A 14,256-nucleotide genomic window follows, 5' to 3' on the forward strand; every position below is an offset into this window, starting at 1 on the left:
GAGCACATTGGAGTGACGAAGGCTGCCTTGTCAAAGGAGTTTGAGATGACCGATTTAGGCTTACTCCACTTGGTTTTTCGTCTCTCAGTAGCGGTATGTTCATGAGTTGCTTGAGGCCTTTGGGATGGAGAACTGCAAGCCTATTACTTCGCCGATGGACCCAAACACAAAGTTAACCGTTAGTGATCCTTGTGAGCCAGTTGATGCCTCGCAGTACCGGAAGTTGGTTGGTTCATTGATCTGGTTGTTGAACACCAGATTGGACTTGAGCTTCTCCGTGGGGCTGTTGAGATCTTTTATGCAGACGCCATTGAAGTCTCATTGGGATGCAGGATTGGGGATCTTGCATTATCTGTAGAGTACGAAGGATCTGGGACTCTTTTACACAGGAGGGAATGCAGTCAGGCTCCAAGGTTGGAGTGACTCAGATTGGGGAGGAGATCCAGACACGAGGAGATCTACTTCAGGATACAGTTTACCCTCGGCTCAGGAGCAGTTTCTTGGAGCAGCAAGAGGCAGCCAACTATTGCCCTTTCTTCGACAGAGGCAGAGTATCGGGTTGCTTGTGGTGCTGCTTGTGAGGTTGTATGGCTGCGGAGGCTGCTAGGCGAGATTGGGTTTCCACAGAGGGAGCCCACAGTCATCCAGTGCGATAACCAGAGTTGTATAGCTATTGCTCGGAACCCGGTTTTCCATGCCTGGACCAAGCATATAGAGATACAGTATCACTTTGTACGTGAGAAGATCTTGGCTGGTGACATCTTGCTACTTTATTGGTCGACGGAGGACAATGCGGCGGACCTCTTGAGTCTTCACGAAGTCTCTACCTCAGGCTACGCTCAGGCGGCACTCCAGCTATCTTGGGTTGGTTTCACAGCCAGGAGCTGAGAGGGGGTGTTAGAAGTCATCTCCCGTCTATATTTATACACCAGGGCCTCTGTTGTGGGTGTGCCCGCCCTGTATAAGGTGTTTTATCATTTTTCCTCACTCCCCGTATTTTTCCCTATTTTTTCCCATTTTTTCTAGTGGTGGGGAGGGATGCCAGAGGTTGGCAGGAGCACTTCAGGGCTGGCCGACTGTCCCAACTGCAGTCCTGTGGCTGGCCGACTGCTCACAGATCAGTCGTGGGCTACTGGACTGCTGGCCGACTGGGTACATGCAGTTGTGGACATTTTCTATGCTGGCCGACTGCACATGCAATCGTGGAGGCCTTCAGTGCTGGCCGACTGCTCTCATAGGGGCATATAAATAGGCCCCTTGCCCCCACCACTTCCTCATTCAGTTTTTTGCAGGATCTTGTGTATAGAGAAGAGTTTACACACCTATCTCTCTGTGTTTCTTGTGCTGTCTATTTTCTGCATTCTACTTGCTCTTGTCTACCCAAGTTTGGTTATCATTTCCGCTGCATATTCTGACAATACAAGATGCATTGATGATGAGCCGGCTTGTCACCATGCACTACATCGCAGAGTGCATGTGACATATATAATGACTAACACGGCTATGAATAACAATCTAGCTATAAATAGCCAGTAACCATGGATTATCAATAATAATGAACCCTAGCTACTTGTAACTTGCTTATGGCCTTCCCCCTAATCTCAAGGTTCTCCAACCTTGTCCAAACTAGGACCTAATTATGAGGATTTATTAAAGGTACATACCCTCCCCCCCTCCCCCCCCCCAAAAAAAACCTTTTCTTTTCTCTTAATAATGACCCCAAGCCCCATCAGCCATGGGTTCAGGGAAAGGCCAGCCAGTTTGCGGTTCAGTTATTAAAAGGGGCGCTGTTGCGGCTCCCTGTTTTCAAAGCTGGAACGGCCTCTTGATGACCATTCCCTTTTTCATACAGGTTTCCTGTTGCTTCAAATGTTCATTCTTTCACAGGATGGAGCAAGCACTGATGGCTCTATTGCAGATTTTAAATATTTTAATGGAAACATTTATTGAAACTTGTTGTATCATGTGTAGGTGGACAATGGGTTGCTGAAGGATAGACTTCTTTCAAAGGCGTTTTCTAATGTAGCAGTAGTGAACCTGGATGCTGGGCAACCAATTTCAGAGACACATCCGGAGGTAAAATGGTTGCAATTTGAATCTGTGGACCCTTTTTTTTTTTTGAGAATGAGATTTATGGCATCACCTAGCACTGATTTTATCATTTCTAAAGCCAACACAGACAGGTTTCAGATATCCCCAACCACCTCATGTTGACGACCATTGGTGCAACATCTTACCACTTAAATGGCGATAAGGGGGCACAACAAAAGTGAAAGCAAAGACCAGGATGGAGTTCAATTGGACTTGTTTCCTCATGGCTGCACCATACTTGCCACCCATCCTGAGGATGCTCTTCACTGAGGGTGTGTGAAGGCTTACCCAAATTTTGGTCAGAGTTACAATTATTCCCTTTCAAAATCTACAAACTCATGGGTGCAACCCCTGCTATGTCTCATCTTCAGGATGTGAAACCTTACCTTCAAGACTCCAGACAACTGGGCGACTTCTCCAGCAACTTTCCGCACCTACATTTCCTTCTTTGCTATTGAGACTTCATTTGAAAAGAGGCAACATGAAACAATTACAGTAACATACGAAAGTAGTTCATACTGATGTCTCGAAACCTTTTCCCATGTAGCATGTACACTCTATATAAATATGAAGCTTGCTTTAGTATAGACTCTTTCAATCTAGTCTTTCTTTTGAGCTACTCAACCTTCTGGATACCCCTTCCTTGGTGCACAATTTGCAGAAATCTTTGCATATACTTTTTTGTTCTAGAAGAAGGCAGAGTACCTGACATACTTATCCTGTTTAGTACTTTGCGTACTCCTATTGTACGTGCACAACTTGTACTGCACCTGAAGTTACTACTCTCCTTGTCCTGTTGGACAACTTACAATGTTTATTTTGCTGCAGGTTTTGCGACCAGGTGAAATTATGCCTGGAGTGACATTTGATGAAGTGGCATCCAGGAGAAAGAAACTGATGTCTGCGCTGCCAAGTGGAAGCGTGGTTGTATTAAATTCTGCTCCTGTGAAACAGATGACAGATTTGGTGCCATATCCATATCGCCAGAGTGCTGATTATCTATACTATACTGGCTGCCAACAGTCAGGGGGCATAGCTTTGATTTATAGTGCAGGCGAGTTATGCATGTTTATGCCAGATCCCTGTATAGAGGTAACAAAGAGAAGTAGCATTCTGATTTGCACCCAATTTTTGCAATTGAAAAGCTTAAAAAGGATGCCAAATTTATTTGAATTCATGTATTATGTTGCTTTGAAGGGTGCTTTTTGGGAAGGGCGCATGGCGCATGCTCCCGAGGCCTTGAGTGTTTTAAAAGCAGATCGTGCCTACAATATAAGTGATTTATCCAAGGTAAATCAGCTCAGGAAATGAAACTAATATGATTTTTTTAAATGGAAGTTATAAAGTTTGTTTTATAACGAGTGACAAAGAAAGAAAAGGGGAAAAAAAAAACAATAAAAGACCAAAAGGATCTTTGATACAATGGTGATGCATCGACATACAGTGTGGTATGTAACCATCTGTACCAGTCCATCGAAACCTGCATTGCTGTATACAAATAGGCCTCACAATGGACAGCACACTGTTAAAACCTAACCTTTCCTGTCATAGTTCCTCAATGGTCATGGCACATGCACACTTGTATTGGAGATGATGTTGATGGCTATTTTCCTGCTTAACTTGAGTGTTATAGAACATAAAGTTCCCTATGCTCTTGGTTTTGCAGACTCTACCTCGTTTATTGAAACAAGCCAAGGGAGTTTATGTTGATCATGAAGTCCCACCAGGCTGTGAGCTTGGCCAGCTAACAGACTTTAAAGAGGCAATGCAACAAAAAAAAGTTCATAGTGTACAAAAATACACACATGAGGCTCGCTGGGTGAAGTCCCCTTCTGAATTAAACCTGATGAGACATTCAGCAGGAATCGCTTGTCAGGTTAGAATATCTCTTGTATATACATTTTTTGAGTCAAACGCGCATTCGTGTGAGCACACTTGGTAGGTTTGAATGCATGCCCTTCTTGGGCAACATGGTATGATAGAGCCACTTGGGCAAGGGCTGTAGTCTATAAGCAGCTCTTGTTGTAAATGGTTTTGTAGGCCTTCCTACAAACAATGAAGGTTTCTCAAACGAGGCTGCATGAGCAACAGTTAGCAGCCACCATAGAGTATGAGTGCAAGATCAAAGGAGCTCAACGCATGGCGTAAGTATTTGAACCCTTTGTTATATAATTTGAATTTCTCACCTTGTATGGAAGATTGGAGAAAACAGTTTATTAGTCTTCTTTTTGAACCAAAAGTGTTTATGCCCAGTCGTTGCATCTAGCCTCGGTTTTAGCCAGGATAGATGATCTTGTTAGTGCTGGCCGTTTTCTTGAGGGTAATAGGGTGAAGGACTTGCGATGCACTACCATAAACTCCTTTAGGAAACTCACTTCACTGATGAAGTATTCGTCTGTTGCTAACTAGTTCAAGTGGGCACTCTAGCGATTATGTTTTCGTATAGGAATTTGGTTGTAGATCTTGCATCAACCTTCCTGGTCACACGAGCTTCAACCCAGTTGGTACAATAGTCTGTGGCTGCTATGATGTAGCGGGCCCCTATGCTTCGTGCCTGTGAGACTAATGGGTTCAAAAAAATTGATGCCCCAATTTTCAAAAGGTTGTCTACACTATGGGGTAGAGAGGCATCCTATCTTTGTCATGTGTGTGAAATTGAAGTCCCTTCTTTGTACTTAGCCGCCACCATGCATGGAGCACTTTTCTTCTAGGCAGTTGACCCATCAGTAGATTGCGAGTGTATAGAGGTGATGCCACGTGCACCCAGGAAAAACCAAGATTATGCTCTTCAACACCTGTTAGGTTGCACTGAGACATTCTTTCACTTTCAAAGGTGATGAGATTGAGTAGGTCAGGCTATATGTATAACCTGGGAATCACTTTTACCAGCCCAATCTTTACTTTGCAACCAACCTCCAAGGCATGGCTGGCAAGATGATATTTTTAGGCTCACTTCCAGGAACCTAGTACCAAATGTTGGCTATCTGATACTTTGGTTCATCAAATGCTGAGGTATGGGGCTTCTTTTTGGGGGCTAGACCTAGGAGAAGAGGATAGGAGGAGAGCAGATTATGACGCTTTCAAGCATGATCAAGAGTAAGCCCTCAATGCCACATGCTATGGTCAAGTTCGGATCAGCCCCTCTGGTCATTGACACCATGTTCTAGACCATCATGTCCATACACAACAGGCCTACACATTGGGCATAGATTGCCTCCCACAGCTGGCTATGGACCTCTAGATTGGGGCCATAGCAATTGTTGGTATGCATGCATCACCAGTTGGTATGAGTTACATGGCCGTCAGATGGATCATCTCCCTCTTGGATTTCTTACAGTAGGAGATCATCCGCATCCTCTGCATGGTTTGACCGGGCCTCACACAGATTGAACATGGATATACTTGATGGAGTGTTTCTGGAAGCTCCAGTTCTACACACAGGATTTTTTGAGGTTCATTACGGATGGATTCATTGAGAAGTTCAACTATCTCCACATACACCTGTCCCACTCCATGAGGATTGCCATTGGCCAGCTGAGGGTGTGGTCACATCGCCTTTGCATTGAGACAATGAGAGCAAAGGGCCTCCCACAGGACGGACATACATACAGACTACGCTGAAATGGAGAGAGAGTCATTTTACCCCGCAACCTCATCCTCAACAAACCAACAAAATGTCAAAGAAAAGCCACAATAAAGACAAAACAACCAACCCCCATTGCTTTAACAGTAGTGCTTGCCCAAACACCTTTTAGAAGCTCAAGGCTTCACCACTATCACCTACACACTCCAAGGCATCCTGTCCCTCCTTGCAACTGGGCAAGACACAAGAACTTTCTTGCAAGGTGAATGACAATAGCAAGCAAAAGATAGATTGCCTGTGACTCCTGAAAAAATCTCTCCTTGCAACTGGGGAAGACACAAGAACCTTCTTGCAAGGTGAATGACAATAGCAAGCAAAAGATAGATTGCCTGTGACTCCTGAAAATACCTCTCCTTGCAACTGGGGAAGACACAAGAGCCTGCTTGTTGCAAGGTGAATGACAATACTTGTGATCTGAGAAGATCCTATCTTAGAAGAGAAATCAGAACTAGGCTCAGACCCATTGTGTCACGTGCACGCCTGTGCCATGGCCTAAACCTCAGCATGAACAGAATATTCCCTGCTTAGGACAGTATTTAGGACAGCATAATCATCTTGGAGAGCATGGGTATCCAATCGGCAGCTGCCAGCCATATAGGCTCTCAGATAGCATTCGGCAGCCAGCAGAGTACCCAAGTTGGCAGGTGGCCAGCTTCATTTAGTCGGCCAGCAGATGGGGCAGATCTGGGAATAAGTGCAGCATTTACTGTAGCATTTTTTAGCCAATATTCCTTGTCCACATTTTTAGCCAGCATCATTCAGTCAGCCAGCAGATGGGGCAGATCTGGGAATAAGCACATCATTTAATGTAGCATTTTTAGCCAATATTCCTTGTCCACAGCAGGCCAACAGCAGCAGCAATGGACCGACCAGCATCTCTAGCGTATATATAAGCATAAGTTATCATTTGCATAGATCATTCACTTTTTGAAGAAGTCTAGCAGTTAGTAGTAGCGTGTAGAAGGCCAGAGGTCACCCCTACGGGGTAGAACAAGGGTCTTGAAGATGTATAGACATTTATGTCACCTTTTTGTTCCATAAAACAAAGAAAACCCTGACACCAACTCTCTTTCTCTTCTCTAATCTGTCTTAATCATGTTTATTCAGCATCTTGTTCTTAATCAGGCTTAGGGTTGTGGATTAAGCTGGCCTTGATGTGTTCTTGGCAATTCGGTAATAAAATCCATGGAAATCCTTTCCCATTTATTACATGGGATTTGCAAAGGATGCAACAACCCAGCCTGTCTAAAGCGTTCAGCTTTATTTGCCTGACAAATTTGACACTTGAGAACATAATCTTCTACATACCCTTTTATCTTTGGCCAATAAAAAGTGTGTTTCACTAATGATAACGTCCTGTGTACCCGAGGGTGTCCAGGAGAAGAGGTGTCGTGACACTCCTTAAGAATCTTGGACCTGATGTCCGGGATCTGTGGTACACAAATTTTGTCATTACGGAATAGTAAACCATTCCGAATCATCCACTGACCTCCTGCAGCCTGAATGGTAGACTGCGCAGTCACCGAGTCTTGGTCAATCAATGAGCTCCCGTCCTGGATCTTCTGCCAAAATGGACCAAAATAATTATCAGTCCTGCAAAGCCCTCTCAATGACTGAAATAAGTCAGTAGAAATCTCGGTGAACGACAAAGTATTCACCTCTCTAATCCGACTAAGCGCATCTGCAATATTATTCATGGACCCTTTCCGATACGGATCTCAAAATCAAAATCTTGCATTAACTTAGCCCAACGAGCTTTCCTTCCTCTCAAATTATCCGCATCACACACATACTTGATTGACTGATGATCAGTGAATACCACAAACTTGGAGCCATATAAATAATGTCTCCAAACCTTGAGAGCATGAATCATAGCATAAAGCTCCTTCTCAAGGGTTGGCCAACGAGATTGAGTGTCGTCTAGCTTTTTACTTTCAAAAGCAACCGGTCTACCATCTTGAAATAGAGCAGCTCCAATAGCATAGTCACTGGCATCAGTTTCAAGAACATAAGGCCGACTAGGATCGGGTAATGCTAAGATAGCTGCTTCCTTGACTTTATCTTTCAAAAGTCTGAAGGCCATATCCAAATCGTTATTCCAAGTGATAGGCTGATTTGACTTACGTCCACGACCTTTCAATAAGTCGGTCATCGGTAGCGTGTGTTGGGTTTTATGCTGTGTATGCACCCAGAGGAGTGCTAGTGATCATCAGTAGATTACTGGGGCACTTTTTACTTCAGTTAGTGGAGGCTTTTTCCCCCAGTTTAGCCTAGTTTCACTTATATTCAGTTTATAGGTGTTTTGGTCCACCCGGCACATTTTATGGCCGGACATGTGAACACTTATCTTTAGGGTCACTATTATGTGGCTATTGTACTTCACTTTTTCATCAAGCATATATTGAAGTCGTGTTCTCTCTCTCTGTTGGTTTTCCACGCCTGCTTGAAGCTTCTGTAAACCCTAACCCTAACACTTCATTGCCTTCATTTGGTATCAGAGCCTTGAAGGCTTGCCTTGCCCTGCCCGTACACTGCTAGGTTACTATTGCTGCTGCCCGTACAACTCCGTACGTTTTTGTTGCTGCCCGTACACCTGTGCGCCGCCTGCAAATCGTACAGCTACCGACTGCACTTGTTCGCCTACAGCCTGCCGTAACTGTTCGCAGCTGTCAGCATCTGTACCTGGTCGCCTCAACGCTGGACGTCTTGCTCTTGTCAACGCTGGTTGCTGTCGACTGTACTCAGTCGACTGCTGCAGCTCGTATACAGTACTTGGTCGCCTCAACGTTGCAGCACCCTACTGTACCTGTCAGCCTGTTTACAATACCTGGTCGCCTTGCTCAACTCTGTGCAGCTCGACACCGTGCAGCTTCCGTACCTGTCAGAGTCGACCACAGTACCTGCACAGTACCTTCAGTACCTCCACAGAATCTGCCTGCAGCCTCCATCAGTCCTGTGTAGTACAAGTCGACTGTACCTACACAGTACAGTCAACTGTACTTGCTCTTTGGTGGATTGTACCTGCAGAAGTACCACAAGCTACTCAGTCAATCTATGGTAAGCATTAAAAATTCTGTTTTTGGGCAATATTATTTTCTCTATGAAAATATACAGGCACAACAGGCAGACTTTCTAGCAAAGAACTATACAGGTTTTTTTGCATAGTTTGGGTGCAGCAAATTTGGGCATTTTTGGGGCATTTTGGCATTGTGTACGCCATTTGCTGCTCTACTCAGTCATTGGTGCATTGAGCTGCACATTCAGAGGATTGAGAGTGCAGGCATATTTGGGTGAACTGTATTCAGTGGAGTACAGTTATTTTCAGGGTTTTTGCTATTGGGTTTTTTGATAAACAGGTACAACATTGTGCGTAAGCATAATGGCAAATCAACAGCAAAGTGATGTATTCACGTATTTGTCTAAGGAAGATAAATTGGATGGCACGAACTACTCCTTGTGGAGTTTTATGCTGAAAAATGTGCTTGTGGCAAAAGGTCTTTGGGATTTTGTTAGTGGTGATGAACCACGTCCAGGTCCATTGGCTCCAGAGACTCCTCCCCAAGGGGGTGCTCGTGGACGAGGACAATAGGTACAGGCTCCAGGACAGCCATTGCCTGTTCAAAGAACAAATGCTCAAAAGACATGGGATGCCAGGGATGCACAAGCTTTGTCACTCATTGCATTGTCAGTACAGAGGTCCATTATACCTCATATTCGTTCAGCTGGCTCTTCACAGAATGCATGGGTGACTTTGGAGCAGATGTATGCTGCTCGTAATGAGGCTAGGATCTCATTTTTGAAAAGAGAGCTGGAAAATCAGAAAATGAATGAAGGAGATGATATGTCTAGCCACTTAAACAAGCTGCAGGATTTGAGAGAGCAACTCATCAATGTGGATGAGATTATTCCTGAGACACAGCTTGTGTCCACCATCTTGCACTCTTTGCCAAGATCTTACTTGGCTTTTCATACCTCTTTGAACCTCAGCATGAGGAATACTGTTGAACCCCTCGAGTATCAGGAACTTGTTGCTCTCTTACTACAAGAGGAGCAAATGAGGAAGAATATGAATATGAACACAAATGCTGAACAAGCATTTACTACAGGTCAAAAGGGGAAAGGAAAAACTCAGCCAAAGAGTTCAAATCAAAATTCAGGTGATGGTGGTTCTTCACAGGATACCAAGAAAGGTGATGGACAGCCCAAGAAGAAGGGCAAATGTCATTACAGTAAGAAGCCAGGTCACTACATCACGGAATGTAGGAAGAGGATTGCCAAAGAGAAGGCAAAGGAAGCTAGGATGTCTGTTAATGATGCTTCTAAAGCTCCTCCAGAGACTGCTTCTTTTGTTTAGGACAGGGATTACTGTTTTTATACATGCAGCTATGATGCCTCTTGGTCTTCACAGGCACTTAGTTTGACAGAGCATGCATGTACTTGGTATTTTGATAGTGGTGCCTCAAAGCATATCACATCTCGCAGGGATTTGTTTAGTCATGTTGGCCCTGCCCCTGTTGGCGAAACTGTTCAGTGTGCCAACAATGCTTCATATCCAGTTCGTGGCATTGGGGAGATTCAGCTCACAGCCATTGATGGCTCCATTCTCCGCCTTACAGATGCCTTATATGTACCAGGGATAAAGAAGAATTTGTTGTCCATTTCTTCTTTAGCACATTGTGGTATGCAAGTCCACTTTGATGATGATAAATGCATGGTCAGAGACAAAGCTAATGCCTTGACCTTGATGCTTACTGGTACATTATGTCATGGACTTTATCAGTTGGATGCATTTCAGCCAGTGGATCAGTCTGCTTATCATGCATTCACTCTTACTCCAGCTATGGTTGATGCGGAGTTATGGCATGCTCGCATGGGGCATGTAAATTTTGGTAGTCTTATGCTTATGCAGCGACATAACATGTTTACAGATCTACCTCTCATGGAGAAGCCTCCAGATCACATTTGTGAAGGATGTATTTTGGGAAAAATGCATAGGTTTTCCTTCCCACGTGATCAGGCTCTAAGAGCAACTGCAAAGTTGCAGCTTATACACAGTGATCTTTGTGGTCCCATGCAAACGAAGTCATTAGGTGGTTGCTTCTATTTTGCAACATTTATTGATGACTTCTCTCGTATATGCTGGGTCTATCCTTTGACACAGAAATCACAGGTATATGATGCATTTTTGGCCTTTGTAGCACTTGCTAAGACAGAGTCAGGATGCAAGGTCAAGACTCTCCGTTCTGACCGAGGGGAGGAATATATGTCACATATGCTGAATTCCTTTCTTGGGAGTAGAGGTATAAAACATCAGTATACTACTCCTTACACTCCACAGCAGAATGGGGTTGCAGAAAGGAAGAATCGGTCACTCATGGAGATGGCCGGATGTATGCTAAAGGCAAAAAGGCTACCACATATCTTTTGGGTGGAAGCAGTCATGTGTGCTTGTCATATTTTGAATCGATGTCCCACAAAGGCATTGGTTTCTATTACTCCTTTTGAGGCTTGGCATGGCCGCAAGCCTTCTGTATCGCATTTTCGTATCTTTGGGTGTCTTGCATATGCACACATACCCAAAGAGTTGAGGAGGAAGTTGGATGATAAAGCCACAAAATGCATTTTTGTTGGGTATAGCCGTGAGAGCAAGGGCTACAGGTTATATGACCCACTATCTAGGAAGATATTCACTAGTCGGGATGTGATTTTTGATGAAAAATCAGAAATATCCATGGCTGGTTATGAGGCAAATCAGGCTGAAAATGATGTGTTTGAAGGTCTACTACCTATGGAATTTCATTCCACAGTTGGTGATCCAACTCATGAGGGTACAGGACAGCTAGAAAATGATGTAGGTGGTGCAGAAATTCAGCAGCAAAATGAGCCAGAAGCTGAACCAAATATGGGGCAGCAGGCACCACAGGTCAGACACATACCTAGATGGTATTTGAGGACATTACAGGACAGCCATTTAGAGGGTCCTCTTGCTGGTCGTACTCGTAGGGAGACAAGGACCAATGAGCATGCACACATCATGGATTTGAATTTGGTTATGGCAGCCAGTTTACAGGATGATGATGAGCCTGATTCATTTGTGGATGCACGAGATAATGTGCATTGGAAGAAAGCCATGCAGGATGAGCTTGATTCTATTAAAAGGAATCAAACATGAGATTTGGTTGATCTGCCCAAAGGCAAGAAAGCAATTGGTACTAAATGGGTCTATAAGTTGAAAAGACATGCAGATGGATCCATTGACAGGTACAAAGCCCGTCTAGTTGCAAAGGGCTATGCACAGAAGAAGGGCATTGATTATGAGGAGACATTTGCTCCTACATCCCGTATGTCGACACTTAGGTGTGTCATTGCATTGGCTGCACATCGTGGTTGGGTTGTTCACCAGTTGGACATAAAGACTGCATTCCTACATGGGGACCTCGAGGAGGAAGTTTATGTATTTCAGCCCATGGGATTTGCAGAACATGGTCATGAGGGGAAAGTCTGCAGGCTGAAAAAGGCCTTGTATGGTTTGAAACAAGCTCCAAGAGCTTGGTATGCAAAAATAGATGCTTTCCTACTCACTCAGGGATTTGTGAACAGTCCATCAGAAGCCACTTTGTATGTAAAGAAAGAAGAGAGAGATCTGCTGGTCATCACTCTTTATGTGGATGATCTCTTGCTCATGGGATCAAATGATGACAAAATTGCAGCTTTTAAGGAGATACTGCAACAGACATTTGACATGTCTGACTTGGGGCTTGTACATTACTATTTGGGCATACAGTTTGTGCAGGATAACAGAGGCATTGGGTTGTTGCAATCACGTTATGTTACTAAACTTCTGGAGAAGTTTAAATTTCAGGATTGCAAGCCTATTAGTACTTCTATGGAGCCTGGGATGAAACTCACTACAAGATGACAGTATTTCCTTTGATGCCACTACATATGCTCAGGCTGTTGGGTGCCTCATTTATTTGTGTAATACAAGGCCAGATATTCAGTATGCAGTCTCTCAGTTGAGCAGATTTATGCACAGCCGGCGGTTATCACATTGGCAAGCTGTGAAGCGTGTATTCCGTTATTTGCAGGGTACCTTGTCTCTTGGATTGCTTTATCCTGAGGGGGGTGACATGCAGTTATACGCTTACAGTGATTCAGATTGGGCTGGTGATTTTGATACCAGACATTCCACTAGTGGAAATTGTTTCTTTCTTGGCTCTTCATGCATTTCTTGGCTAAGCAAGAAACGGACCACAGTGGCCACTTCGTCTTGTGAGGCAGAGTACAGAGCAGCCTACACTACTACTGTTGAGTGTGTTTGGCTGCGTCGTCTCACTGGAGGAGCCTACACCTATCTATACTGATAGTCAGAGTGCCATTGCTGTGGCTAGGAATCCTGTGTTTCATGCTCGCACGAAACACATTAAGATTCACTATCATTTTGTTCGGGAGAGACTCCAGGCAGGAGATATCAGTCTGATCTACTGTCCTACAGATCAGAATGTGGCAGACATCTTCACCAAGGCATTACCACGTCCGAAATTTGAAGCATTCCGTAGTGCTTTGAATTTGTTTCCTTTTGGTGGATGATGTACAGTGATCACATATCACTCCAGGGGGGTTTGTTGGGTTTTATGCTGTGTATGCACCCGGAGGAGTGCTAGTGATATCAGTAGATTACTGGGGCACTTTTTACTTCAGTTAGTGGAGGTTTTTTCCCCCAGTTTAGCCTAGTTTCACTTATATTCAGTTTATAGGTGTTTTGGTCCACCCGGCACATTTTATGGCCGGACATGTGAACACTTATCTTTAGGGTCACTATTATGTGGCTATTGTACTTCACTTTTTCATCAAGCATATATTGAAGTCGTGTTCTCTCTCTCTGTTGGTTTTCCACGCCTGCTTGAAGCTTCTGTAAACCCTAACCCTAACACTTCATTGCCTTCAGCGTGAGCTGAGAGTACTCCCCCACAGATTTCCGAAGAAAAACTACAAAACCGAGAAAAGAACGAAGTTGTTTCACTGTTCGCAGTATAGGCCAATCCAGAACCTTCTAAACTCGGTCATAGTCAATGCTCAATCCATCTCTAGTGATCTTGTGTCCCAAGTAAATGATTTCGGTCATAAAGAACTTACATTTACTTAACTTAGCATATAGTCGATTCTGTCTTAAAATAGATAAGACAATTGTGAGGTGTCTGACATGATCCTCAAGAGTACGACTATATATCAAAATATCATCCAGGAACACCACCACAAATTTTTCCAAATGTTCACGAAAAAGATTGTTGATCATTTGCTGGAAAGTGGCTGGAGCATTGGTTAACCCAAAAGGTAATACGAGAAACTCGTAATGGCCATACCTAGTTTGAAAGGCGGTTCTTTCGACACGGCTTTCATGAATACGTATCTGGTGATAGCCAGTACGTAAATCTATTTTCGTGGAATATTTTGTTCCTGCTAACGGGTCAATCAGGTCATCTGATCTAGGGAGAGGATAACGGTTCTTAATGGTCAGCTTG

General features: G+C 44.0%; 1 protein-coding gene across 9 annotated transcripts in view; it reads left to right on the top strand.

The window, feature by feature from the left end:
• LOC147617880 (intermediate cleaving peptidase 55, mitochondrial-like) overlaps positions 1 to 14,256 on the top strand; it is a 101,120-nt gene that overhangs the window by 30,236 nt on the left and 56,628 nt on the right. For 6 of the 9 annotated variants that reach the window (XR_015262270.1, XR_015262271.1, XR_015262272.1 and 3 more), the window contains exons 2-6: positions 1,972 to 2,076; positions 2,920 to 3,183; positions 3,289 to 3,381; positions 3,758 to 3,967; positions 4,132 to 4,235. Coding sequence is in view for 5 of the 9 variants with exons in the window: in XM_086776137.1 (XP_086632263.1) it covers positions 1,972 to 2,076; positions 2,920 to 3,183; positions 3,289 to 3,381; positions 3,758 to 3,967; positions 4,132 to 4,235 (776 nt within the window). In the remaining 4 variants the exon portion in view is untranslated. Of the gene's footprint in view, positions 1 to 1,971; positions 2,077 to 2,170; positions 2,364 to 2,462; positions 3,184 to 3,288; positions 3,382 to 3,757; positions 3,968 to 4,131; positions 4,236 to 14,256 lie in introns of all 9 variants that reach the window. The other 3 variants (XM_086776139.1, XM_086776141.1, XM_086776140.1) reach the window with 3 other exon arrangements.

Source organism: Cibotium barometz, chromosome 36 (assembly GCF_041138505.1).
Source record: "Cibotium barometz isolate CiBa-2024 chromosome 36, ASM4113850v1, whole genome shotgun sequence".
Lineage (NCBI taxonomy): Eukaryota > Viridiplantae > Streptophyta > Polypodiopsida > Cyatheales > Cibotiaceae > Cibotium > Cibotium barometz.